The sequence below is a fragment of the Callospermophilus lateralis genome, chromosome 1 (assembly GCF_048772815.1).
Source record: "Callospermophilus lateralis isolate mCalLat2 chromosome 1, mCalLat2.hap1, whole genome shotgun sequence".
Taxonomy (NCBI): Eukaryota; Metazoa; Chordata; class Mammalia; order Rodentia; family Sciuridae; genus Callospermophilus; species Callospermophilus lateralis.
The window spans coordinates 80,365,649-80,392,488 of NC_135305.1; the positions used below are offsets into that span (position 1 = coordinate 80,365,649).

Here is a 26,840-nt window from a genome sequence, read left to right on the forward strand (position 1 = left end):
TATGGACGGGCAGCTTTTTTCGTCACTTACCCCCGAGTGTCCCGGGGCTCCCCATAACGGGCCACCATCTGCCGCAGTCCGGCTGCAGCAGAATAACCGGGGGGGTGACGAACAACTTCTGTAGTTGATACAGCAGAAATAGGAGCCGTTTATTGTAGGATAACAGAGGTATTTATACATTTTGCACAGCTTATCTTAATTAGCATAAACTAGATACAGCAGTCAACCAATCAGGAATCTCCACACTTAATGGTTCGCTTTTGTTACTTTACAAACCACTCCCTCTGGTATTTTGCCAGGCGCCATCCAGACTTGTTTACAGACTCTAACAGGATGGGTCCCATAATTTGGATGTCTTACAAGTTCCCAGGCGATTGTGATACTGCTGGTCCTCAGGCAGTTTTTTAAAATTTGATTTGAGCAATTAGTCTTGCCATCTGCTCTTCCCTTCTCCTATCAATAGGGGGAAGCAAAGAGCAGCAAATATATGGTCACCAAGGAAGAAGGTCGAAATCCTCATCAAACCTCCCTCAATTTCAGTCTAACAAACGGCAGCAAAGAAGGATGAAATAGTAAATTATTTAGATTTATATTGTCCAAGTGACCCTGGCAACTAGTCATTTAACTTCCTCTGAATCACTATCTGTAAAATGGAGAAAATAAAAGATAGTGGGATGGCTTGATTAATGTTTGATGAGAATGGGAACTTCCAAAGAAAGTTGTATGTGTAGGTAATAAATTATTCTTGGAATTCCTTATTCCTTAGGAAATTTTATAAGTGTCTCTCATTTTAAACACTCCTGAAATTTTTATAAACATTGTTGCCCTCTTTGAATTTTCAATTTTTCAATAGTTTAGAAGGCAGAATGTTCAAGGTGCTCATTACACCCAGAATGGACAGTGACTCCAAAGCCAAGTGACAGGCCAAGGGTGGACTGATGAGAAGACAATCATCCAGAGGGTGAAGGTGACCTCCCTCTGGCAGGAGTCCTGGTGGAGGGAGAAAAAAAATAACTTAATTTTTTTTTTCAAAGAATGGGCTCAAAAGCTGCTAGAATAGGTACCTAAAAAATTCAGAGGTCAGCTTATATAGGACATACCCCTGATGGACTGATTTTGATCATTCAACCATCATTAACTGAGCACCAGTATGTTCCAGGCTCTGATCTACAAGGCAAAGTAGTGACAAGAAAAACACAGATAGCTTCATGGAACTTAGATTCCAGACTAGTGCAGCATGTCACTGTGAACAGGTGGGTTCACTACAGTGAATGCTGACTTCTGATTCACCCCACCCTGGACACCCCATTGGCCTCAGCTTAATCCACGGGAACAATTCCCCTTCTGGTTAGAACTGAAAGGCCACTCCCTTTGTCCTTAGGATTCTGGAATAAAGTTTACTTTGGAACTCTTCCACAGACTCTTTGGAACTCGGATGCCTTAATGTTATTTTAACCAATTTTCACTCCATGTGTAACTTCCCCACAAATATGATGTCACTTCACTAATTAAAATGTCTCTCTAATTTATGATGTAATTTCCAACTGTTAATTGCAATCATATAGGTTTTAATGATACAAATTAAATATCAAGACTCAAGTTTATTGAGTTCTTAATTGTAAGGTGTTATTAAAATAAGTACCTTTAAGGTCAAAAGAGATTAATCACTGCTGAAATGTGGCAGCAGATTTTGTGGCTGTGGAGGCAGTTTTAAAATTCGATTTGGAATTGAGTAGAGGAAGATAGGTAGGGCTTTAATTGAGAGCCTTGAGCTCCAACCTGACATGATGTCGTCCCTAGCTGGTGGCTGGAAGCCAGCGTTTCTCCTCTGTCCTGAAGCCTCCTCATCTATCAGATGGAGCCAAGGGAAGGGAGGAGTTAAACTAAATGCAATCTAATGTCTCTGGGTTCTAATACTCTACTGTGCAAAATGGGGAGGATAGTTCTATTCAGTTTCCTTACGGAGAACTGTCAGAACAATTGTATTCTAAATCAGAAGTTGGCACATTGTAGCTCCCCAGCCAAGGTCAACCCGCTGCCTGTTTTGCGTATGCCACGATCATGAAAAATCACTTATAAATTATTGGGGGAAAAATCAAAAGAATAGCGCTGGAGTTGTAGCTTAGTGGTAGATCACTTTGCTGGACCTCACCAAAAAAAAGTAATATTTGTGACACATAAAAATTATATGAAATATACTGAATTGTGTCCTTAAAGTTTTACTAGAGGGTTGAAGATGTATCTCTGTGGTAGAACACTTGCCTAATATGCTCAAAGCCCTGGGTTCAATCCTAGTACTGCAAAAAATAAAGTTTTATTGGAACCCAGCCACGCTCCTTCATTTACATATTGTCAGCCACTGCTTTGCATTTCAGCAGTAGAGCTGAGTATTTGTAACAGAGGTTGTATGACCAATACAGCCTAAAAATATTTGCTCTGTCACCCTGTATAGAAAATGTTTGACAAGCTGTGTTCCAAAGCATTGTCAGATTCTATTCTGCACTGAATTAGGAAAATAAGAATTATTCAGAGAACTTTAATTACATGAGGTAATTTTCTTGAGTGCTTGAACAGTCTGTCATGTTTTTCTGTAATAATGACAAATGCTATATTTTGTGATATAGTATGTAATTGCACATTGCTTATGAATTGTTATGTAGGTATGTCATAACAGACCTACCTGAAGAAAAAAATATGAGTACTCACAGGAGAAATGATAAATAGGGGGCTGGGGCAGGGGCTCAGTGGTAGAGCGCTTGCTTAACATGCGTGAGGCACTGGGTTCGATCCTTAGCACCACATAAAAATAAACAAATAAAATAAAGGCATGTAGTCTATCTACAGCAGAAAAGGGGAAAAAAGAAACGACAAATAGGATATCACAACACCAGGGACCAAGTGATGGGGCTGAGAGTGTAGCTCAGTGGTATAGAAGCTGCCAAAATGCAGGAGGCCCAGTGTGGGGGTGGGGGGAATGATGTTCAGAACAATAGGAGAAACAACCCAAATATCCATCAGCAGTAGAATGGAAAAAACAGTTGTGATATACAAGGAAGTGCAAATAATCAGCCAAACAAATGAAACTACAGCCTTCACAACAAGAGGGAAGATTCTCATTAACCATGTTAACAGAAAAAAAAAGCAAGTTGCAAAAGAATACATGCTATGCCATACCAGTTATACAGTTCCCCGAAGCATGGAAAACTAAACAATACGGGAACACATACAAGCATAGGAAATAAGCCTATAGAAAAGAAGGCAAAAGAATTATTATGTAAAATTCAGCACAGTGGTCCTCTCTGAGGAGGAGGAATGGGGTGGTGTGGGGTGCAGTAAGGGGCAAAGAGGGGGCTTCCCTAGCATTGTGATGTTGCACTCCTAAAGCTGACCCTTAGGCTCATTTTACTGTTATCTTTTATAGTACCTACGTGATATACATGTTTTTAGTAGTCTTTAAGCATTGCTTATTTTTATGTAGAATAAAATAACCTAAAAAGAATTTTAAAATAAAGACAAACTGAAAAATTGGCAAAGGTTAGTGAACAGACAATTCGCAGAAGAAGAAATCCAAATGCCAATAAACATGAAAAGATGTTCGTTTGGGGCTGGGATGTAGGATGTAGCTCAGTGGTAGAGAGTTTGTGCTGGGGATCCAATCCAGGGCCAAGAGAGAAAAATTCGATCGCACTTGTAACTACGGAAATGCAAATGAAAAGAACAAAGATGTGTCAATAATAAGCCACTGGTGCAGTAGAGTAGTTATTTAGGTAACGTTTCGAAATATTTAAAACAATATCATAACTTGTTCATGCATACATATGTATGTGCACGAGATGGTCTGCAGAAAACTCGGGGCTGTGGTTATCTAGGATAGAGCCCCCCGTAGGGAGGGGTGGGAGGGGCTTCAGCTAAATCTGTAACAGTTTCTTTCTAAAGGAAAAAAAGATCTAAAATAAATAGCAAATTAAAGATTTGCTAAATCTGGGTGGTTCATTGGTTTCTCTGCACTTTTCTGTTTGAAATTTTTTATAATTTTTAAAAAGAATAAGTTATGGACCCTCTTTTCATTCCCCATGTGCTGTCTGAACAAACTAATAGGAATCTATTCTGTTCAAAACTGTTCAGAGCTCTGATTTCTTGGTCTTTTTCTGAAAAATCTGCTTCAGATAAGGTTCCCATGGATATCAAAAACACTCCAAGGGGCACCAGGTTCAACAGCCAGGGGTATTTTCTTTGTCTGCTTTTTGTTTTGTTTTTGTGGTGCTGGAGATAGGTCATGCATGCTGAGCTTACCACCGAGCCACAGCGAAAGCCCCTGCCAGTGACATTTTGATTCCAGTCTTAGCCTGAGTGTCCCCTAATGTTTCTGAAAAGAGCAGAGGAAGTATCTTCAGCAATACTATTTTGTCCCCTGAGGACTATCTTTAAAATGATCTTAAATGATGAACTCTTCTAAGATGACTTCAAGTAGGAAGCCCTTGTAAGTTTGTTTTTTAAAATCAAACAAAAGGCCAGGTTCAGTGGCCTGTAATCCCAGGGGTTCGCAAGGCCGAGACAGGAGGATCCCAAGTTCAAAGCCAGCCTCAGCAAAAAGAGAGGTGCTAAGAACCTCAGTGAGACACTGTCTAAATAAAATACAAAAAAAAAGGGCTGAGGATATGGCTTAGTGAGGGAGTGCCCCTGAGTTCAATCCCTGGTCCCCCCCCCACACCCACACACACACACACACACACAAAAAAAAAAACTAACAAAATATCTGTTGTTTCCTCTACAACAGTCTTCCATCAGGTGAACACTTCAGGCATGGATTATAGTCTTGTCTTCCAAATGTTTTTCTCAGCGCTCGTGCGCTTTTCTCTCTCTCTCTCTCTCTCTCTCTCTCTCTCTCTCTCTCTCTCTCTCTCTCCTTCTCTCCCTTGGCCGCCTTTTAAAAGATAACTGGAGCCACCAGCGCTGAGGCACACACCTGTAATCCCAACAGCTGGGGAGGCTGAGGCAGGAGGATCATAAGTTCAAAGCCAGCCTCAGCAACAGTGAGTTGCTAAGCAACTCAGTGAGACCCTGTCTCTAAATGAAATGTAAAATAAGGCTGGGGATGTGGCTCAGAGGTTGAATGCCCCTGAGTTCAATCCCTGGCACCCTACCACCACCCAAAAAAGATAGCTGGAATTGTCAAGGCAGCTTTGAACAACCTTCAGTGGCCCTCCATCACCTACAGGGAAAATCTAAACTCTTGGTGTGATTGGATAGATTCAAGTTTAACTGTAAAACCGCTGCGTTGCATGATGCAAACAGAGCAGGAGAACAGGAAGTTGTTTTCCAACTAATGCCTGGGGCCCTGTGTTTGGGATCATGACCTACATAGATGGTCCTTCACTGTGTTTATCAAGATTACAAGGGAATACAGGCACTCTGTTGTCTGTAGCCCCCTTTTTCTCCACCCTCATGCACCACTACTTTTTTTTTTTTGCTAAAAAAGCTTCAGTCTGGCCATTTGTTTTATTCACTCTCTGGAATCAAACATTTCATTCACCCGTCTCCAGGCTTGGGGCTCTCAGGGCTCCCTTCACTCTCCTCCTTCCTCACTCTGCATTGCATTGTTGACAAGAATGTTTATGAGTGCTAGCCTTATGCCAGACTCTCTGCTGAACTTCTTTAACACAGTCTGAGTTGCTTGTTTGAAATCAAGATGAGTCCCAGTTACTGTGACTTATATATCCCCTGATTAGTGTTGCAAAATAACTGCTTTATTGTGCTCACAGATTCTGGGGATCAGGATTTGGGCAAGGCGCAAGAACCCTGTTTCTCCTCTATAAAGTCTAGGGCCATAGCTGGAAACACTCAAAGAGCAGAGGTTGGAATCCTTCCAAATCTTCTTCACACATATGTCTGGGGCCTGGACTGGAATCACTCGAAGGTTGGACTGACATCACCCAGGGCTAACCAGGTTGTTGCAGTTGTCATGTGTCTCACCAGGCTTCCACGTGGGCTCCCCAGGCAGCTGAAAACACCTTTCCTGGTGTTTTTCCCACTCGTCATTATCTGTTCAGCCCAGTGCCTGAACATTTCCCTGAACACAAATTGCATAAAGAGAAAGAAAAATTCTGGGGAGTAGTCCTTGAAAGGGAACCCTGGCTTAGAATTTTTCTCTATTGAGATCTTGTAAATATAAGGTTGTGGGCTGGGGATGTGGCTCAAGTGGTAGCGGGCTCGCCTGGCATGTGTGCTACCCGGGTTCGATCCTCAGCATCACATACAAACAAAGATGTTGTGTCCGCCAAATACTAAAAAATAAATATTAAAACTCTTTTTCTCTCTCCCTCTCTCTTTAAAAAAAAAAAGTTTAAATATAGGGTTGTTTAAAATGATTTCTTAAAATCAGTGCAGGCCACCTGATTTGCCCAACTTTAGGCCTTGAAGTCACAGCAGTTGCTACTGTGACATGGTCGCACTGTGCCCCTTACCAGAACTGTTTTCATTTTAATTACATTATAACCATGCTATTTCAGAACTCTAAAGAGAACAAATGGGAGCTAAAAGAAGAAAGCAACCATGCCCAGTGCAGCTCAAGTTAGGAAGCCTCTTTCAGCAGAAACCTCTCATAGGAACCATATTTTGTAGAAAATAAAGGGCAAAGTAAACTCTTTGATTTTCATAAGCAAAACTGCTCCATCCTGACATGATGTGGGACTACATAAGATTCCTTGTTTCTTTTTCTTCCCGCCAGTACTTTTTTTTATGTGAGAGGGGGTCTCCCTATGTTGCCTAGGCTGTTCTCTAACTCAGGGGCTCAAATGTTCCTTCTGCCTCGGTCTCCCAAGTAGGCACACACTTTGCAGGTGTGTGCCACTGCATCCAGCTTGTAAGATTCTTCCTAACTCATCAGTTAATACATCCTTAGGTTTAAAGAAAGATAGCTAAAAAGTATCCTCTCTTACATACTGTGTTTTGGTTTGGAGCTTTGATCTTGTAAGTTCCAAAAAAAATGGTCTAATTTCCTCACCGTTGAGCTCATCAGTTGAATCCCTGGTTCACTAGCCATGTAACTTTGATACTATTTTTTTCCTGTAACCTTCAGATACTTTGATTTGCAAGAAAAGTTAATTTTTTCCCTAAGCATTTATAAAGTAATGGAAATAAAAATAATAATAAATAAACAACTAGACGCTGAAAAGATATTTGTACTTTCTTAGGTTCTTGCTTTTCTCAAACAATTAATGCAGTTTTATCTTTGGGGATGGGAATTCATCTGTGTGACAAACTGAAAGTTTTTTTCTTTCTGAAAAAAAATTACAATTTATGAGTTTAAACAAAAAGAGCAATTCAATCTATATGGCACTTCCCATGATTCTTAGAACCCCCCTCAAGTGCCCAAGTCAGAGGGACTTCTCCAGCAGTTGAGCAGTTAGAGAAGGGTGCAAGTTCAGAGCCTCTTTTTCAAAGAAACTCTCAGCAAGCTGAGCATGGTGGCACATGCCTGTAATCCCAGCAGCTCAGGATTGCAGGTTCAAAGCTGCAAGAGAGGCCCTAAGCAATTTAGAGAGACTCTGTCTCTAAATAAAACAAAAAAGGGCGGGATGTGTCTCAGTGGTTAAGTGCTCCTGGATTCAATGCACAGTACCAAAATAAACAACAACAACAAAAACTGCACGGAGAGGCTGAAATCAAAGGAGGTCAAGATGAGGGAGCTACCAGCTGTTCACTATGTAATGGGTGTTTTGTTTTGTTTTGTTTTGTTTTGTTTTTAGTGTCAGCTGGAAATGACTTTTGGGGGAAATTTTTTTTTTTTTTAAGATAACATCTGATTGATCTGGCAGAAAACTAAGGAAATTCACTGATGGCCAAAAACTATCTAAGAAAATACAGATTATGCTGGGGATGGAGCTCAGTGGCAGAGTGCTCACCTAGTATGTATGAGGCCCTAGGTTTGATCCCCAGCACCTGAAAACAAACAACCCCTGGCCCCACCAAATCTACAGGAAAAAGGAAGCAGTGGGGCCAGAGGCTCCCCTGGGGGCACGTGCACATCTCTGCTGGCCTTGGGATTGGGTTTAAAGGCTCTGCTCTTTGGGATAAAGATAAACAAATAATGAAGTCTGGATGAGATGAGAGAAATGCTCCCCTTCCACACACACTCCCTTCCGCATAATGTGGGATCCCTGGATGAAACCTTTAGTGGGTGAAGCAGAGAAAACTCACCCCTGGAGGGAGACTGGAGACCTGAGCCTCAGTCCTGGCGAGGACTCCAAGGCTGGTGCTAAAGAATAAAATGAACAGTCCCCCCTCAGAATTCCTAACCCTGAGCCTGTACTCAGGTGGGTCTAGAACTGGGATTCACATGGAAAAACCTCATGGCTAAACAGTTCATTTAAAGTGGTTCTGGACACCTAGTGCCCCCCTGCACCTGGCAGAAGCCATGCAAATTTTTTTTTTTACTGGAACACTAAACTTCAGTGAACCGCCACAGATATAAATGCGAGGATGTGGGATCACAAAATTAAAAACAACAACAGCTCATACATGTACAAACAATCCTTTATGAATGAGTCAAGAGAAGTAAAAGAAGCAGGCTGGCAACTGTTGCCGAGATTGGAATGATCAGATATAAGGTATGAATTAAACATATTTTAGCTGAGGATGGTGGTGCCTGCTTGTAGTCCCGGCTACTGGTGAGTTGAGGGAGGAGGATTGGTTGAGTCTACCCCACGCTACAGAACAAGATTCCTGACTAGCTGGGTGTGGTGGTGCATACCTGTAATCTCAGAAGCTTGGAAGGCTGGATCCCAAGAGGGTCACAAGTTCAAAGCCAGCCTCACAATTTAGTGAGACCCTAGGCAACTCTGGGAGACCCTTTTCTCTAAAATAAAAAGCTGGGGATATGGCTAAACACTCCTGGGTTCAAATCCTGGTACCAAAAAAAAAAAAAAAATTCATATACAGCTATCAAAAAAATGAAACTCAAAGTATGCTTGAAGGAGTAAAAATCAGAGTCAACCAACATAGGCTCAATGGACTGACCGCTACCTAGAACTTCTTGAGACCAAAATCATGATCCTAAACATTAGAAACAGTGAGCAGAATCTGGACTGTGTTTATTTTTATTTTTATTTTTTGGTATGGAAAATTTCAAATACATTCAAAAGGAGAGGAAAATCATGACATAGACATAATCTAGTTTCCACAATTATTCAATTCATAGCCAACCTTATTCCATATATATCATTATCATTTTAGTTCTAAAGAAAATCCCAGAAATTATATAATTTTATTCAAAATATTGCAGTATATATTTCCAAAAATACAAACTCCTTAAAAAAAAACAAAAGCACAATGTAATTATCTCATATAAAATAATTAACAATTTCTCTACCAAACACCCAGTTAATGTTCAGATTTCCTTGATCATCTCATAGTTATTTTGCACAGTTTTTTTTTTTTTTTCACAGCACAGGGGATTGAACCCAGGGCCTTGGGCATGTAAGGCAAGCACTCTACCAACTGATATATACCCCTAGCCCCTGCTTTAGTCTTTTAAAATGGCTTAACAGCAGACTGGACAGAGATAGAGAGAGAATCAGAAAACTAGAAGCTAGATATAAAGAATTCTCAGATCATGTGTCATTGGGCTAGAAATACAAAAGAATCCCAGCAGAGCTGAATAGAAGTCTAGACACAGATTTATACCATCTGACACAGGTGACACTGAAGATCAGTAAGGAAAGGAGGAATCGTTCAAGAAATGCTGCTGAGATAATTGAATACATATGCTGGAGAAGAAAGAATTCTTACCACATGCCACACACAAAAATCATTTCCAATTGAACCAAGGACTTAAATGTAACAGGTAAAACTTTAAAAATTTTAGAAGAATATAGTGTCTTTATGATTTTAGAAAGATAGGATTTCCTAAATATGACAAAATATCTCAAGCCAAAGCCAAATCATTTGACTTCACTGAAACGTTAAAAGACAGAACAAGAAATGTGAAACTTCATGCCATCAACTGGGAGAAGATGAAAGCATATATTTAATATGTATAACTGATGAAGAATTACCATAAAGAATATGTAAGAACTATTCAAATCAACAAGAAAAAGACAAAGGAGCAAAGACACGACTAGGCATTTCAAAGAATTATTATAAAAATGGTTCTCAATTTAATAATAGTTCCACTTCTGAACAACTTACCAGTGATTCAAAAATGATACATTAAGTAGAAACCATGAGTCAAATTTTGATCTTTCCCCAGGTTAGCAGTATGTGGCACAATGCTGTCTCCGGTGCTAGGCAATGGCAGTGAGCCCCAGCTGCCAGTTAGCCACTTGATCATGAGAGGAAACAACCGATACTCTGCAGTACAGTGTTGCTAAGCTAGGATGTTCAGTGTTCACTAGGTTAGATGTACTGAAGACATTTCCTTCCTTCCTTCCTTCCTTCCTCCCTCCCTCCCTTCCTTCCTTCCTTCCTCCCTCCCTCCCTCCCTTCCTTCCTTCCTTCCCTCCTTCCTTCCTTCCTTTCTTCCTTCCTTCCTCCCTCCCTCCCTCCCTCCCTTCCTTCCTTCCTTCCTCCCTTCCTTCCTTCCTCCCTCCCTCCCTTCCTTCCTTCCTTCCTTCCCTCCTTCCTTCCTTCCTTTCTTCCTTCCTTGTACCCCGGGGAACTTCACCACCAAAGAACTTTCCCAGCCCCTTTTTATTTCTTATTTTGAGTCAGAGTCTCTCTAAATTGCAAAGGCTGACCTTGAATTTTCATTCCTCCTGCCTCAGCCTCCTGAATTGCTGGAATTACAGACATATGCCACTGTGCCTGACCTGAATGCATTTTCAATTTACCATATTTTCAATTTATAGTGGGTTTACAAGCATGTATCCCCATCATAAATGTAGGAGCATCAGACAGAGACAATTGTCATAAACCTAATCATCACAATTTGGGGAGGTAGCTCAGTGATAAGAGCATTTGCCTAGCATGTATAAGACCCTGAATTCAATCTTCAGCACTGCAAAACTTTTAAAAATTTAAGAATCATATTAACTGGGGGCTGGGGCTATAATTCAGTGGTAGAGTGCCTGCTGAGTCTGCGTGAAACCCTGAGTTCAATCCCCCAATACTGCCCCCCAGTTGCCCCCTCCCCCAATTTACATGTTGAAGTTTTAATCTCTAATGTGACTGCATTTGTAGGTAGAGCCGATAAAGAGGAAATTAAGGTTAAATGAGGTCATAAGGGTAAAGCTATGCATCCAATACAGGAGGGGAGGAGGATTTTCCCAGGCTGGTCTCTAACTCATAGGCTCAAGTGATCTTCCTGCCTCAGTCTCCCAAGGTCTTATCTCATGCGGTGATGCGGCAGGGACACTGATTGGGTTTTTGAGTCAGGAGGCAGCAATGCTTCTGAATCGTTATTTAATACCACAATTCACAGTTTAATACCAGGGACAAAACATTCCACAGGCCACATAGATAAAGATGTAAAATCCCAGGGGATTCTCCAGGTTGACATCCATGGTATTCTGTTGACCTGGAACATCACCCCACAAAACCTTCCAATCACATTCCCTTAGAGATTGTCATCCTCTGGAGTTCCATGTGAGTGGACCCCTGAAGTCGGATGAAGTGGGGCACTGCAGAAGCCTTCTCTTTTTCTCTGCTTGAGGCCCCACACCTGTTCAAACATTGCCTCCTGGTGGAGGCTACTCCAGCTCTGGCAGAACTGCTGCTGTGCCCTGCAACATTTTGTATCTCCTTTTCAAATACAAGTATTGATGACATGTACTCTAATCTTTTATTATTATTTTTAGTTGTAGATGGACATTATACCTTTATTTAATTTATTTACTTATCGTGGTGCTATTTTTATGTGGTGCTGAGTATTGAACCCAGTGCCTCACACGTGCTAGGCAAGCACTCTACCGCTAAACCACAACCCCAGCTCTAATTTAGACCTCTCCTACAGTCTGGAAGCTCCTAGGAGGCAAGACCTGTATTTCATTCTCTTTCCCCTCTCTGTCCTAGCCCAGTGCCTGGTTCAGGAATGTTTGTTGGCTCCAGCCTTGGGGATGGTTTGTAAGGAGGGGTGAATTACAGGTCTACTCAGAGTGACCCACTATCTGCAAACTATATACAAACTGCTCCTACATAAACTGTTCCTCAGTGGGAAGAGAAAATGCAGTTCTCATTGCAAGGATGAGGTACAAGTCGGCCTGGTAGGTCTGCAGCTTTCTAGCCATTCCTGTGGACTATGAGAGAAGCAATCTCCTGGCTGCAGACAGAGATAAATAATCCAAGGGGACAAGTGAGTGTCCAGAGGCCCAACTTCCGAGCAAACAATGACTTTGAAAGATGAGAAAACAGTGCCGACCAACACAACTGAGAGAGGTCAGAGGCAGCACTTTGTGCCAACAAATAAGAATGTGGAGAGATGGTAGAAGAGGTGCCTCCTCTGGTAGGAATCTTCTGTGTGAGGTTTCAAGATGCCCTTGTCGTCATGAGGGAATCCAAGGAGGTCTGGAAGCTGCCTCAACTCGGTCCTTCTAGGTTCTTGACTGTGTGACAGAACAGATTTTAAGGTTGGGTCAGGTTTCAACAGAGAGGAAGAGCTTTCTTAGAAAGTGAAAGGCAAGCCCCTCTGGTGATGCATATCTGTTATCCCAGCTACTCAGAAGACTGAGGCAGGAGGCCAGCGTGGACAATTTAGCAAGACCCTGTCTCAAATAAAAAGGGCTGGACATGTAACTCAGTGATAGAGTACCCTGGGGTTCAATCCCCAGTAACTCCCTCCCTCAAATTGAGATGCACCCCCAGGGTTTAATGTTGAGTTTTTATTAGGGCATACAATGAGGTGGAATATGTACGATCCAAAAGGGCTGGACTTTTCTCATGGCTGAGAAATATTGAGCAAGGTCGTGTAACCCCATTAGGAGGTCTGGTCTGGTATGTAGGTTTCAGCTAACGTTAAGATTGCTGGTGGTTGGTGGAGGTGATTTGTGTGATCGGACAAGATCACACAAATGGTCTGACCAGATGTTAGCTCTCACCTCCTGAGGTTAACTGTCTCTTTCTATTGAGGTCTTGTTCCTGTTTTGCAACATTCCAGAAAATTTATAGGGAACTAGAAAGTGACAGAGAGTCATTTTATGAACTGTGTAATATGTCCTTACATTTTGGCCCTTTTCTGTCCTTTGGGATTCTTTGTACAGTTCACAAGTTGTTCCAAGTTATTTGTTCTATATTTTAACAGGAATACTTTTCCTAAAGAGACTCGGTGTTCTTTGCGTATATATCTACATTTGTATCTCACCCTCAAGTAACAGGCATGGTACTTCCTGAGAAGCCAACATTCATCTTAATGCAGGACTCAGTGTCCACTGGGCCAGACTCCCTGTCCTTGCAGCACACAGGACAAGGATAGCAAACCAGCACAAAATATCTGAGCAGACACCTCAGATCGCCTACCCTGGGAGCCTGGGGTGTAGACAGACAGTGCAGTACCCAAGGTTTGTCTTCTCTTTAAAAGGATTTTATACCCTTTCCATTTAGATTTACAAAGTGGGTGACAAAATAATTTTTAAATAGAAATATAAAATGTGAATTCACAGTATTTACAATGTATGTAATTTATAAGAGAGGTCATTTTAATCCTAGCCCTTCAAAGCCTCAGCCATTCTCTGAAGAAATGGTACACAGAAAGGTGAAATCCAGGAGAAATGATTCAATTTAAATAACAGGAATATTCACCAATTGCCTAGTGATGTCATGGGCTGCCCTGTGAGGTTGGGAAAGGTTGCCCAGACCGTGGAGTAGCAGTTCCAACCTTTTTTAATATAATGACTTTTTGTTCAAAAAATTGTGGCTCTTTACATATTAATCATTGAATAGACACATGACAAAAAGCTGATTTGAACTAAGCAATACTTTTAAATAACCTTTCCTTGAATTCCAATAGTATCTACTGTTGAGAGCCACAGTCAAGGGGCCCCAGCAAACTTCCAGCTGCCAGCTGATTGGTTCCTCTGCAGTGATGCTCATTGGGTTGTTTCTCCGCCCTTTCAGACCATGGAGCTGCTCATTGGGGGACTCTTTTGGCTCCGCCCATGTGACCCAGCCAATTGGCCTCAAGAGAGGGAGGAGAGGGGGTTGAGAGGCTCCCCTGAAGCTGGTGGTGGCAGTTGGGCTCTGAGGGAATTCCTGAAGAGCTTGTGTGGTGGGTGTGTGTTCTAAAAATAAAGTTCATTTGGGCTTGACAAGTGGCTTGTGAATTATGCTCAGCCAGACTATTGCATTCTACCTCCGTTTGCTTAGGAAACATGTTTACTCCCTCCAAAGACAATGTTTGATGCATCTGTAGGTTTGAGGATCCTTTGTCGTCAAAAGGAGGTTCATGGTCCACAGATTAGGAAATACAGGTGCATAATAAATGCATGTAGGGAGTAAGCAATGGTTAGACTTGATAAACTTCACAGTCCCAAAACTACATGAATTCAGTCATTCACCTATAACACAATGATGTGCCAGACACTGTGTTATTGGGCCTTGTGGTCCAGTTGAGGGTAAATTCAAGAAAATTGCTCAGTTTTTCTCTACTTCAGCCCCTGTGTCTTTTTTTTTCTGGACCAGTTTGCTTCCTGCTTGTCTATTTTTTTTTTTTTTTTTTAAGCAGGGCTCTGGGAGAAAAAGTCTCTGTGACTGCAACTTCCTACAAAGCCCAGGAAACAAATTTGTGAGCCTTTTGGCCTCACTGCCATCAGAACACATAGGAGGCTCCTGGCATCAGGAATGTAATTAGAGTCTATAACAAGGAAGCCCGTGTAGTCACGAACCTGTTTAATTTATAATTCCTGACTCCTTCAGAAAGCTGGTGTGGGTCTCAATCCTTCCTGAGTCTTAGTCCTCCAAAGGTAAAGATCATTAAATTACCACCCCCTTCTATTCTAACTTTAAAAAGTAACAAGATCTGAAAACAAAGTCCAACAATAGATGGTCCAGTTCTCAAGGAGTTGGGTATTTGCATTTCTGAGGAAGTCTCTTGCAGATAATAGCTATTTCTGAGTTTATACCTCAGGTAAGAAGTATGACTTGTAAAAACAAGCTTTTGGTAATTGACATTAAGGATACAGTGCTGGCACCATAGTCTCTGAATTTATAGATGATAAAACACTGCTGTCTGGAATGGCATCCCTGAATATCCCAGTCTCACCTGCAGATTATTAGGCACGAGTGTCACTTTGCATATAGACACAGCTTCGCCATGTCAGTCAAATGAAAACTAAGAAACTATGGATGTAAAAGAATGTTACTTGTGGTCTTAGAAATTGCAGTTCAGGAGACATAGGTCCATAGAGTTTTGAATCATTTTTCCAAAGAAGGCAGGTGTAAGGAGCATCTGCCATAGACATGCTGGGACATGCTGGGACTCACTAACTTGCTGGACATAGGAACAGCAGCCATTGAACTGCTTAGTCATGTCTGCTTGCAATTGATAAAGAACTGTAAGGGGGAACTAGCCATAGGCATGCTAAACAATGACTGGTTACAATTGATAGGGAGCACAGCTCCATGGACATGCACAAAGAACATGCTCAGCTGCAATTACATCACCTCACTGGACACCTCAACGGACATTGACTTTGACTGGGTGTAACCAATCACCCACATACACCACCAACTTGGAACTGTATTTAATTACTGGTCCTGCCACATTGAAGAGTTTTACTTCCAAGGACATCAGTGACACTGGCCTCCTTGCTGACCATCCCTGGACTGACTCCACCATTCCCTGAGGTCCAGCCGTCAGCTGGAGAAAACCAACAGACAAGGACAATGTCTGCTCTTTGGCTAAGAGAAGTCTCATGGTGTTGGAGGTGTTTTGGGGCTTGTGGTTGCCCCAGGTTGCATTAATTGTTTATATTTAACAATTGGTGTGATCGAATATGCACGTGCATTTAAAGACAGTTCACCTCCGAGTAATTATTAATAGTGCCGCCTGTGACAGCAGGGAAGATGGGAACTTATACAAGCAAACTGTTATTACAAGGCAATAAAAATTCTTTTGTAGGAAGAATTCTGTTAGAGTTGAGAACAGGGGCTGTGTGACTGACAGAAGATAAGAAAAAGAATGCATGTGCTTCATAAAAATGTCCATAAAACAAAAATCTAATAGTCTCTTGAAATACATGGGTAGTCTTGGGGCACAATGAAATTATCTATTCCAGATGTCTACACTCAAAGGGTGGAGGTGACCAAAGTTCATGTTTCTAGGTGGTAGCTTGAATCATACATCGTAAGTCCTGCCTCCCTAAAAGCCTCCTGATTCCATTTAGAAAAAGCTCTTTTAATGTCGCTTTTGTTTTAATTTTCCTTTTACTTTCACAGGTATCCCTCCTCTCCCAGGTATAAAAGTCCACGTTTATCTTAACATGTAGATTTCTAAGGACCCTGAGACTGTTTCTCAGCCTTGATAGTAACCAGAATGTGATATTCCTAGTGAAGCCTAGAACAATGTTTCTAACAGGACCTGATTTTTTCCAGACTACACAACCCTTGTAAGTGATTAACCATGACATCCTCAGTTCCAGGAACATTCTCCTGTCTCTTGAACAAGATCATTGAGATATGCAATTGCTAAACTATCTATTTCTAGATAGCACTGACCCCATTTCCCCTGGTCTCTTCTTTGGTCTCTTAGACTCATGGGACACAAGCACAAGCCTTAAGCCAAGACCTTTCTCTTCCCTCTACTGATATGCAACCCACCTTTTTTTTTCAATTAAAAAAATTAACTTTTATTTGTTCTTTTTAGTTATACATGACAGTAGAATGCATTTTGACCTATCATACATACATATAACTTCCCATGCAACCCACCCTCTCTTGGGTGCAGCCCCCTTGGCTAATTTCAACCACATGTGTGTGCCTGATGGTCTTTTTCAAATGGGTTTTATCAGAATAAGTACAAGGCGTTTCCTTCCCATGAGGCCAATTTGTAGACATAATATATAGTCATGCATCTTATAACAATACTTCAGTGAATGACTGACTGCATATACAATAGTGGTCTAATAAGATTATATTTCCTCATGCCTTAGCCATCTTAATTTGTGCAAGTATGACATTTGCATAGTGAAATTGTCTGATGATGCAGTTTCCAGAACATATCCCCATCATTAAGTCATGCATGACTATTCTAATTTCCTCATGCAAGTACTATGGTATAAACAATAATCTTTGAAGGCAAATACAGGTGGTGAAGCAGGTTTGGGATGATCAGAAACAAGGGTGAGATCATGGAACAGAGGGCAAAAAACTGGGAGAAACATCAGATTCACACCTATGGGAAATGGAATTGAAGACAGTGGGACTGAGAGGGAGTTATGTCTCCTCTGGGGGGACAGAGGAGACATACATAACTTTATTTGTAATACTTTTTCTTACTTTCAAAAATAACTTCAAGTGATTGAAAATATTTGAGTTGGCCACGCAGGTGCTTATATTAGTTTCTGTATTTTATGAATATTTCTATTGAATTGGTGTTTGGAGTTCTTTTAAAGAAATTCAATAATTTATTGGACATTTTTGGAATACCTACAATGTGCTTGGCAGAGTTTGAAACAGACTGAATTTGTGCCCCATCCCTATTTGAAATTGGGAATGGCTTCCTCATGCTGAGTGTGGGGGGGGGGGCTGCCCCGACCCTGACAAGCACCAAAGAAGATGGGAACCTGTGTCCACTTAGTCCTAACATAGGCTAAATAAATCTGCATTGCACATTTTCTACCTTTTGTCACTTCCCTACCTTTTCTTCTTTAAAAGTTCTACTTAATTTCAGGGATTTTGAAGATAGAATTTTTGAAATAAGTTTCTTCTCTTTCCCTCAAAACTGGCTATTTTCCTTCCAATTTGAATTCGAATATTTCTAGAGCAGCCAGTGTCATAGCTTAGCCTGTTTCCTCCTCAGGCACTATTACAGCCCCATGGCAACATGTTCCAGGCAATGGGGATATTTGCTTACTTTCACTGTCCTCTCTAGAAAACTTCCTTTCAAGAAGTCACTTTTTTTTTTTTCTTCCGGACATCCTACTTCCAGTTTCAGCTTGGCCATTAAGTATGTGACGCTAGTCATGTCAGTGTTCCTCATTCTCACGGTGCTTCCACTGGCGGAAACTCTTCCATTCAAGGGTGTAGATGAACAGTGGACTTAAAAACTTTTCCCATACGGTACTTTACACCTCTGCCTTCTACCCCACATTAGTCCAGGATATTAGATTTTCCTCATGGGATTTCAGATTTTCAAAGGAATATTGAATGTTTTTTGGAAATGGGAGAGGGTAAAAATTACGTTGTTTTGAGATGGGCGGGGGGTGTCTGGGATTGAACCCATAGCCTTGATATGCTAGACAAGAGCTCTGCCACTGAGATACACCCCAGCATCAGAAAATTTATGTCTTAATTTGCCTTAAGTAGTACGGGACAAAGAAGAGACACAAGACGAAAGAGAAAACTCAAGGTCAGCTGTCATTAACCATTAACTCCCTAGGAAACCTACTCCCAAGTTAGTCAGTCCTTCTGGGTCACTGCAGTGCTGCCCTGGCTCGGGGCTCCGCCCACGGCTCGGGGCTCCGCCCACGGCTCGGGGCTCCGCCCACGGCTCGGGGCTCCGCCCACGGCTCGGGGCTCCGCCCACGGCTCGGGGCTCCGCCCACGGCTCGGGGCTCCGCCCACGGCTCGGGGCTCCGCCCACGGCTCGGGGCTCCGCCCACGGCCCCGGCTCCGCCCACGGCCCCGGCTCCGCCCACGGCCCCGGCTCCGCCCGTGTATCAGACGCAGAAATTCCAGGCCGTGCCGGATTGACTGGGCCAATCGAAAGATGCAGAACCTGCTCGGGCTCCGTGGAAGCCCCGCCCCGCGGCGTGACGCGCTGCGACGGCGATGGAGTTCGGCGTTTGTGCGGCGCGGCGTCTCGGGCGGCTCCTGAGGCTCCGGGATGTCTCGCGGCGTGCACCACTACCGGCAGCGGTTGTGGGACCCCGGCTGCAGCTGCTGGCTGTGCGGCGGCTTCCCGCGGGACCAGCGCTCTGCCGGGCCAACCTGACCCCGGGCCTTGTGCGTGGCCTGCACAATGGGCCTCAGCAGGAGGAGCGGACACCCGGCGAGGGATTCCCAGAGCTGGACGTTTCAGGTACGGGGTGGAGGGAACCTCTCTTTGGGTAGCTGGGAGCCAAGTCCTGACGGAGGAGGTCGTGGGTTCCCTGCTTTATGTATTTCTGTTAACCGATCACGTAACTACAGACCCAGAACAAGAAGGTTCTTCAAAGGTTGCTGCCGCCAGCCTTCCTGTTTCACATTGAAGAAACAGGCCAGAAGATGAGCTGTAGTCTTAAAAACGTCAACCGTGGCATGGCTACACCGGACCCTTGGCATCAAAACGTCGCCGTACTCCCCTCCCTTCACTCTCGACCTCAGGTCCTGGGAGATGAGATGTGAGATTCTTAGGAAGAGCCAGGGGCGGGGGGCCAAGGTATGCGTGAGAAGCGCCAATAAGGTGAATCCCAGTTAAATACTGTAATTATTGCAAATGTTTTTAGAAACTTGAGAAATGGTAAACAGGTTATATCCAAGAAGTAATAGCCGTGCAGGTGGCGCCAGCCTGTAATCCTAGCGACTCAGGGAGGCTGAGGCAAGAAGATCTCAAATTCAAAGCCAGCCTCAGCAACTTAGGAAGATCCTGTCTCAAACAATTTTTAAAATTTTTAAAAAGGGCTAGGGATGTGGCTTGGTAGTTAAGCACCCTGGATTCAATCCCAGGAAAAAAAAAAAAAGTTTATTTAAAAAAAAAAGATATTGTAGACTATTAGAGGGCGAACTCTACTAGGTCCTTTGGAGTCAGCTTTAGCACCTAGGTGAGCTGTAAAATTATAGGTTCTAGTAATACTCCAAGCTGAAGAAGTGAGTGTTGAAATCTCTATATGAAGAAAAGATTTTCATAGGTAAAAATTGCTAATAACCCAAATTGCTTTATGAGGAAAAACCTGATGGTTCAAACTAAGAATCACTTTAGCTCTTACTGATTGATCATAGCCCACACTAGTTCCACTAGGGCCTGTTTCTTCATCTCACTTGAAGGGTGTGACTATTTGAGATCCCTTCTGGCTCATAATTCTAGTTTTATAAACCTTTATGACAGGGATTTGATTTAATATGCTCCAGAATATCACCTCCTTCCCAAATTGTGCTACTGATTTTTATAGCATTTTTTTCTTTTTTTTTATATTCTATATCTGTTCTTTTTTTCTTTTTACTTTATTATTTTTTTTATGTGGTGAAGATGGAACTCAGTGCTTCATCTGCGCTAAGTAAGTGCTCTACTACTGAGCCACAACCCCAGCCCCTTTAATAGCATTTCTGTGTTTGAGATGTATTGCTCGTTTTAGTAATAGTGACTAGAAAGTCATTTGTCACTGACTTACGGTTCTACTTTGCATGTGGTATTAGCAAAGGAAATACAATGGCTGTGTGTAATCTGAGCAAATCATGAAAGCTGAACAATGCTATATGAAACTACTGCCCAGGTTCAGCTTCCAGAAGGCCTAGGCCCTGCCATCTTTTAGAACATTTTGAATCTTAACATCCTCTTAGAGGAACAGTTTTAGTCTCCTCTGGGAGGCATCTGCATCTGTAGGTGCATACAGGTCTCTCTCCTACTTGGACATGTCACAAACAAATACTTGTGCCTTTCAGATCATACTGGTCCCAAGTTTGACATCGATATGCTGGTTTCACTTCTGAGGCAAGAAAATGCAAGAGACATTTGTGTGATCAAGGTTCCTCCAGAAATGAGATATACAGATTACTTTGTGATTGGTAGTGGAACTTCCACCCGACACTTACACGCCATGGCCTACTATATTGTGAAAATGGTAGGATGCTTTATTTTCTTTTTTGGATCATTAACTAAGTGGAATAGTGTCAGTGTCAAGGCTGAGCAAACATTTACAGAATGAATCATTAAGTAATACATCATTAATAAATTATTAAGAAGCCTAACTTCAGAATTTGTAAAAAGTGTATTTTATGTTCTTTGGTGTGAAAGGTTTAGGAACAGTGTCCAGCCTTGTTGAGTCAGGCTATTTCCAATTTTTGACTCTTGTGACCACAAAGAAAAAAATTAAAAAAAAAAAAAAAAAAAAACCTGAAGGCAGGCTAGAAAACAGTATAAGCCAGAAGCATTTCTAAAACAGCACTATTATACATTAGCCACTAGCCACATGTGGTATTTATAATTGTAAATTAAACTTACAAATTCAGTTCCTAACTTGTACTAACCACACTTCATGTGCTCAGTGGCTACATGTGGCTGATTGCGACCTTATTGGATGTTCATAAAACATTTCCATATTTGCAAAAAGTTGTCTTTGTTGGCCTAGATTTTTAAATCAAATATTTGAGCACTGTGCTCAGCCTGGGGAAAGTAGTGAGATGGATGTATTCCTTGCCCAGTGAATTCACAGGTACTAAATACTAAGCCAGAATGGGGGGTGGGGCTGTACTTGGAAGTATCTAGCTGATTCTGGTACAATTCTTGAGGGGAATGGACTTCTCTTCGCTGTTGAAAACTGGCCAAAGAGAAGGCAGTTAAGACCAAAAGTATAGCTGAAATTGAATTGTGAAACAAGGGGTCTGAAAACACCCTGATGTAACATGTTAGAGCAAATTCCAAAAACATAGTTAGATCTGGGAAGAAAACCAGGAGAGCAAGAAGAAGAATTATCAGACAGTGTCTCTATCATAAGCATTATTGGGATGGAGTAAGGTAAAGACTTAGCAGTCACCATTAGATTCAGGACTATAAAAAAAAAAAAAAAAGACTGTGGGGTTTTTCAAAGAGGTTTCTGGAAGAGTAGAAATAAGGGACTAGAAGTTATTTTTTTTTTAAATTCTAGATGAGAAAGGAGAGAAATGCTATGTCAAGAACATTTTGTTGTTTGTGTTAGAATATATATAATGAAGCACCTACCATTTTAATCATTTTTGGGTGTATATTTATTAAGTACATAAACATTGATGTACAATCATTACTTATCTTTCATCTTCAGAACTTTCTTCATCTTGTAAAACTAAAACTGTAGCTATTTAACAATAACTCTTCATTCTCTCTTCCCCAACTACCATTCTACTTTGTTGCTCATGAATTTGACTATTCTTAGTATCTTACATGAATAGAATCATATAGTATTTATCCTTTTGAGACTAGCTTATTTCACTTAACATTGTGTCTTCAGGGTTCATCTATGCTATAGCATATGCCAGAGTTTCTTTTTTAAGGCTGAATAATATTGTACTATATGTATATATTGCATTGTTATTCATTTATCACTGATAGGTTGCTTCCAACTTTTGGCTACTGTGAGTAGTACTACAATAACATGGTATCAAAATACTTGCTCATACCCCTGCTTCCAGTTCTTTTAGATGTAGTGGAATTGCTGGTTCACATGGCAATTCTGTTTTTCAATTTGGCAGGGAGGAACTGGGGATTGAACTCAGGGGATCTTGACCACTGAGCCACATCCCCAGCCCTATTTTGTATTTTATTTAGAGATAGGGTCTCACTGAGTTGCTTAGCACCTCACTGTTGGTGAGGCTGGCTATCTTCCTGTGTCAGTTTTCCTGAGCCGCTGGGATTACAGGTGTGTGCCACTGTACCCGGCTTATTTTTAATTTTATCTTCCAACTAGTCATGTTAAAGTTTCTAACTTCTCCAGATAGTAGCCAAAACAGTTTTTGTTATTTTTTAATAATAGTCATTATTATGGGTGTAAAAATAATACTTCATTGTGGTTTTATTTGCATTCCTGCTTAGTGACGTTGAATATATTTTCATTTTATTGAGCATTTGGAGAAATGTCTATTTAAATAGATAATTGTCTTTTTTTTTTTTTTTTTTTTTTTTTGTGGTATTGGGGATTGAACCCAGGGCCTTGTGCATGTGAAGCAAGCACTCTATCAACTGAGCTATGTCCCCAGCCCGACACTTGTCTATTTTTAAGTCAGATTTGATTTTTTGTTGTTGTGTTGTAGGAGTTGTTTTCTGGTTATTAATCCTTTAACAAATTCGTAATTTACAAATATCTGCTTCCATTCTGTGGGTAGCCTTTGTTTGCCAAATCGTATTATACAACTTTTCAAAAATTTTCTTCTACAAGTTTTATAATTTTAGGTCTTATGCTTAGGTATTTAATACATCTGGGAAGGTACCGGGGATTGAAAGCAGGGACGCTCTACCACTGAGCAAAATTCCAGCTCTTTTTAAAAATTTAAAAAAAAAAAAAAAAATTGAGACAATATCTTGCTAACTTGGTGAAGCTGACCTCAAATTTGTAGTCCTCCTGCCTTAGCTTCCCAAATTGCTGGGGTTACAGGTGTGTGCCACCACAACCAGCTAAGCATGCACACTTCCTTTTTGCAGCAGTAGGGATTGAACCCAGGGACATTGAACTATATTCCCAGTCCTTTTTATTTTGAGACAGGATCTTGCTAAGCCACCCATATTGGTCTTGAACTTATGATGCTCCTGCCTCAGCCTTCTGATGTGCCACTGTGCCCAGCTTTAATCCATTTTAAGTTAGTTTTTATTGATGGCATAAGGTTTTCCGTGTGTATATATCTTCCCCAGCACCATTTGTTGAAAAAACTAGCCTTTTCCCATTTAAGATCTCAGCACCCTTGCAGAAAATCATTCAACCACTTATGTGAGGGCTTTTTTTTTTTCTTTTCTTTTTTCCTGGATTTTATTCTGTTCCTTTGGTCTATAGGTCTGACTTTATGCCAGTACTACAAGTTTTGATTACTTTAACATTGTACTAAGGTTTTAGCTTTGTTTTGTTTTTGCAGGGGCGGGGACAGGAGGTGGGTCCTGGATATTGAAATCAGGGCCTGTTGGGCATGTCCTGAGCCACACACCCAGTCTCTATACTGTTCTAAAACCAGAAAATTTGAGACCACCAACTTTGTTCTTTTTTAGGATTGTTTTAGTTAGGGTTAGGTTAACTTTTCTACTTTTTCAAAAAACATCATTGGATTTTCCATCATGGGATCAAATTGAATCTGTAGATTACTTTGGATAGTATTGACTCCTCTACAATATTAAATCTTCCTTTTCATGCACACAGAATATTTCCCATTTATTGATGTCATCTCTTTCATCAATGTTTTTTGTCTTTTGGTACTAGGGATCGAACCCAGGGGTGAACCACATACCTAGCCCTTTTTATTTTGAGACAGGGTCTTTCTAAGTTGTTTGGGACCTTGCTAAATTGTTAAGGCTGACTTTGAATTCATGGTCCTCCTGTCTCAGCCTCCTAAGTCACTGGGATTATAGGCGTGTGCCACCGTGCCAAGTTCATCAGTGTTTTGAAGTTTTATTGTAAAAGTCTTTTTTGCCTCCTTTGCTAAGTTTATTCTTGGTATTCTTTTTGACACTATTGTAAATGAAATTCTTTCTTAATTTCATTAATTTTCATTATTATTTGAATATAGAAATGCAACTGATTTTGGTGTCGGCCTTGTATCCTATAGTTTTGAATTATTAGTCTTAACCATGTTTTTGGTGGCATCTTTAGAATTCTACATTATGAGATCACATTGTCTGCAAACAGATAATTTTACTTCTTCCTTTCCAATTTGGATGCCTTTTCTTTTTCTTGCATAACTACTTTGGCGAGAACTTCCAGTACTCTTCTGAATAGAAGTGGACATTCTTGTCTTGTTCTTAGAGGAAAGGCTTTCAGTCTTTGACCATCTAGTATGTTAGCTGTGTGCTATTTATATGTGGTATATGCTGCTTATTACATATCTTCCTTTTATTACCAGTTTCTTGACTGATTATATCTGAAAGGGCATTGAATTTTGTTAAATGATTCAGTTCAGATGATCATGTGGATTTTTTCCTTTATTCTGTTAGTGTGGTATATTACATTGATTGGTTTTCATATGTTGAACCATCTTTGTATTTCAGAATGAATCTCACTAGATCATGGTATATAATCCTTTTAACACTGCTAAATTTGGTTTGCTGATATTTTGTTGAGGACTTTTGTATTGATGATTTTCCTATCAGGGTGAGGTTTGCCTCAGAACAAGTTAGGAAGTGTTCACTCTTTAGTTTTTTTGAGAGTTTGAGAATGATTTAATTCACCAGTGAACCTGTCTGGTTCAGGTCTGGGGTTTTTTGTTTTTTTTTTTAATGGTTGGGAGATTCTGATTACTTGTTACAAGTTACAGGTCTATCCAAACTTTGTTTCTTCATAAGGTAGTTTATGTATTTGTAGGGATTTGCCTGTTACACCTAGGTTGTCCAATTTGTTGTATACAGTTGTCTAGAGTATTCTTACAATCCTTTTCTCTTAAATTGGTAGTAGTGTCTTCTTTCACTTCTGATTTTGAATCTTCTCCCCCCTTAAAGATTTGTCATTTTGGTTGATACTTTTGAAAAGTCAAATTTGGGCTAATTTTTCTATTTTTTTTTTTCCTCTCCTAATTATTTTTCCCTTCCTTCTGCCAGCTTTGTTTTTCATTTACTGCTTTATGGTATAAATTTAGGTTGTTGATTTGTAATCTTTTTTTTAGTGTAAGTATTTATATCTATGAAATTTCCCTTTTGCTGCATCCCAGAAATTTTGGTATGTAAACTTTCATTCCTCTCATTATTTTCTATTTTCGCATGTGCTTTCTTCTTTGATCTATTGGTTAAGAACATGCTGTTTGATTTCCACATTTGTGGATCTTCTAGTTTTTTTTCTGTTGATTTCTTTTACTCCATTGTGACCAGAAAACACTTTGTATTTCATTCTTTTTTAAATTTAAGACTTCCTTTGTGGTCAAATACCTGATCTATCCTGGAGAATTTCCTATGTGCATTTGGGGAAAATGTGTATTTTGCAATTGTTGGATCCGGTTGGTCTATAGTGTTGTTCAAGTCCTGTTTCCTTACTGATCTTCTGATTACTCTGTCCATTATGGGACAAGAGGTATTAAAGTCTGTTTTTGTGCTGCTGTCATTTCAGTTGTCAGTACGGTTAGGAGCTCTGATGTTATAATTGTTACATCTTCTGGGTAAGTTAAACCCTTTGACCTTATGTAATGTCATTTGTCTTTGGTAATAGGTTTTGATTTACACTAATATCAGACAAAATAGCTGTATTGAGAATAGACACATGGATGATGAAATTCCCTAAACATGTCCTGAAGCCAGATGAAATTAAATCAATAGCACTGAGATCTTGCTTTAAAATAGGAAAGTGACATCTGTCTTCCCTGAGAGTGAAGAAAAGGCATGTTGGGTATAAGGGATGATACAGATGAGGATCAAATGTTGAGTGGGCACCTTGGTGAATGAATAGGTTGGTCCTCTCAGGACTTACACAGGAGGATTTGGCAAAGAGGTATAGAGAAGATAGGAGGGGGATATTTTCCCTAAACTATTAATATTGGGGCAAAGTACCAAAACTAGTAAGCTAGTTTTCAAATTCAGGCCAAATGCTACTGGATCCTCAGTAAGAGCAAAGACTTCTTCCCTCCTTTTAATATATGGACTGACTTTTTTTCAGTACAAACACCTGAAACGTAAAAGTGAGCCTTATGTTAAGATCGAAGGGAAGGATACTGATGACTGGCTTTGTGTGGATTTTGGTAAGTTATTTGGGCATATTTCACAGATAAGTATTGATATTGTTTAATATTGAGTTGATTTTAGCTACAAAAGGATTGAGATAAAATTGCTGAGTGCCTTTCCAAGTAATATTTTTGAAATTTGTTTCAAGTAATAAAAGTTCTATTATAACTCACATGGTCTT

General features: G+C 40.7%; 1 protein-coding gene across 1 annotated transcript in view; it reads left to right on the forward strand.

Annotated features, from left to right (window-relative positions):
• Positions 1-18,900: 18,900 nt before the first annotated feature.
• The window catches only part of Malsu1 (mitochondrial assembly of ribosomal large subunit 1), a 34,111-nt gene continuing 26,171 nt past the window's right edge, over positions 18,901-26,840 (forward strand). Inside the window, exons 1-3 of the mRNA XM_076835375.1 lie at positions 18,901-19,168; positions 20,728-20,906; positions 26,595-26,676. Coding sequence (XP_076691490.1) covers positions 18,919-19,168; positions 20,728-20,906; positions 26,595-26,676 — 511 coding nt within the window. The 5' untranslated portion in view covers positions 18,901-18,918. The remainder of the gene's footprint in view (positions 19,169-20,727; positions 20,907-26,594; positions 26,677-26,840) is intronic.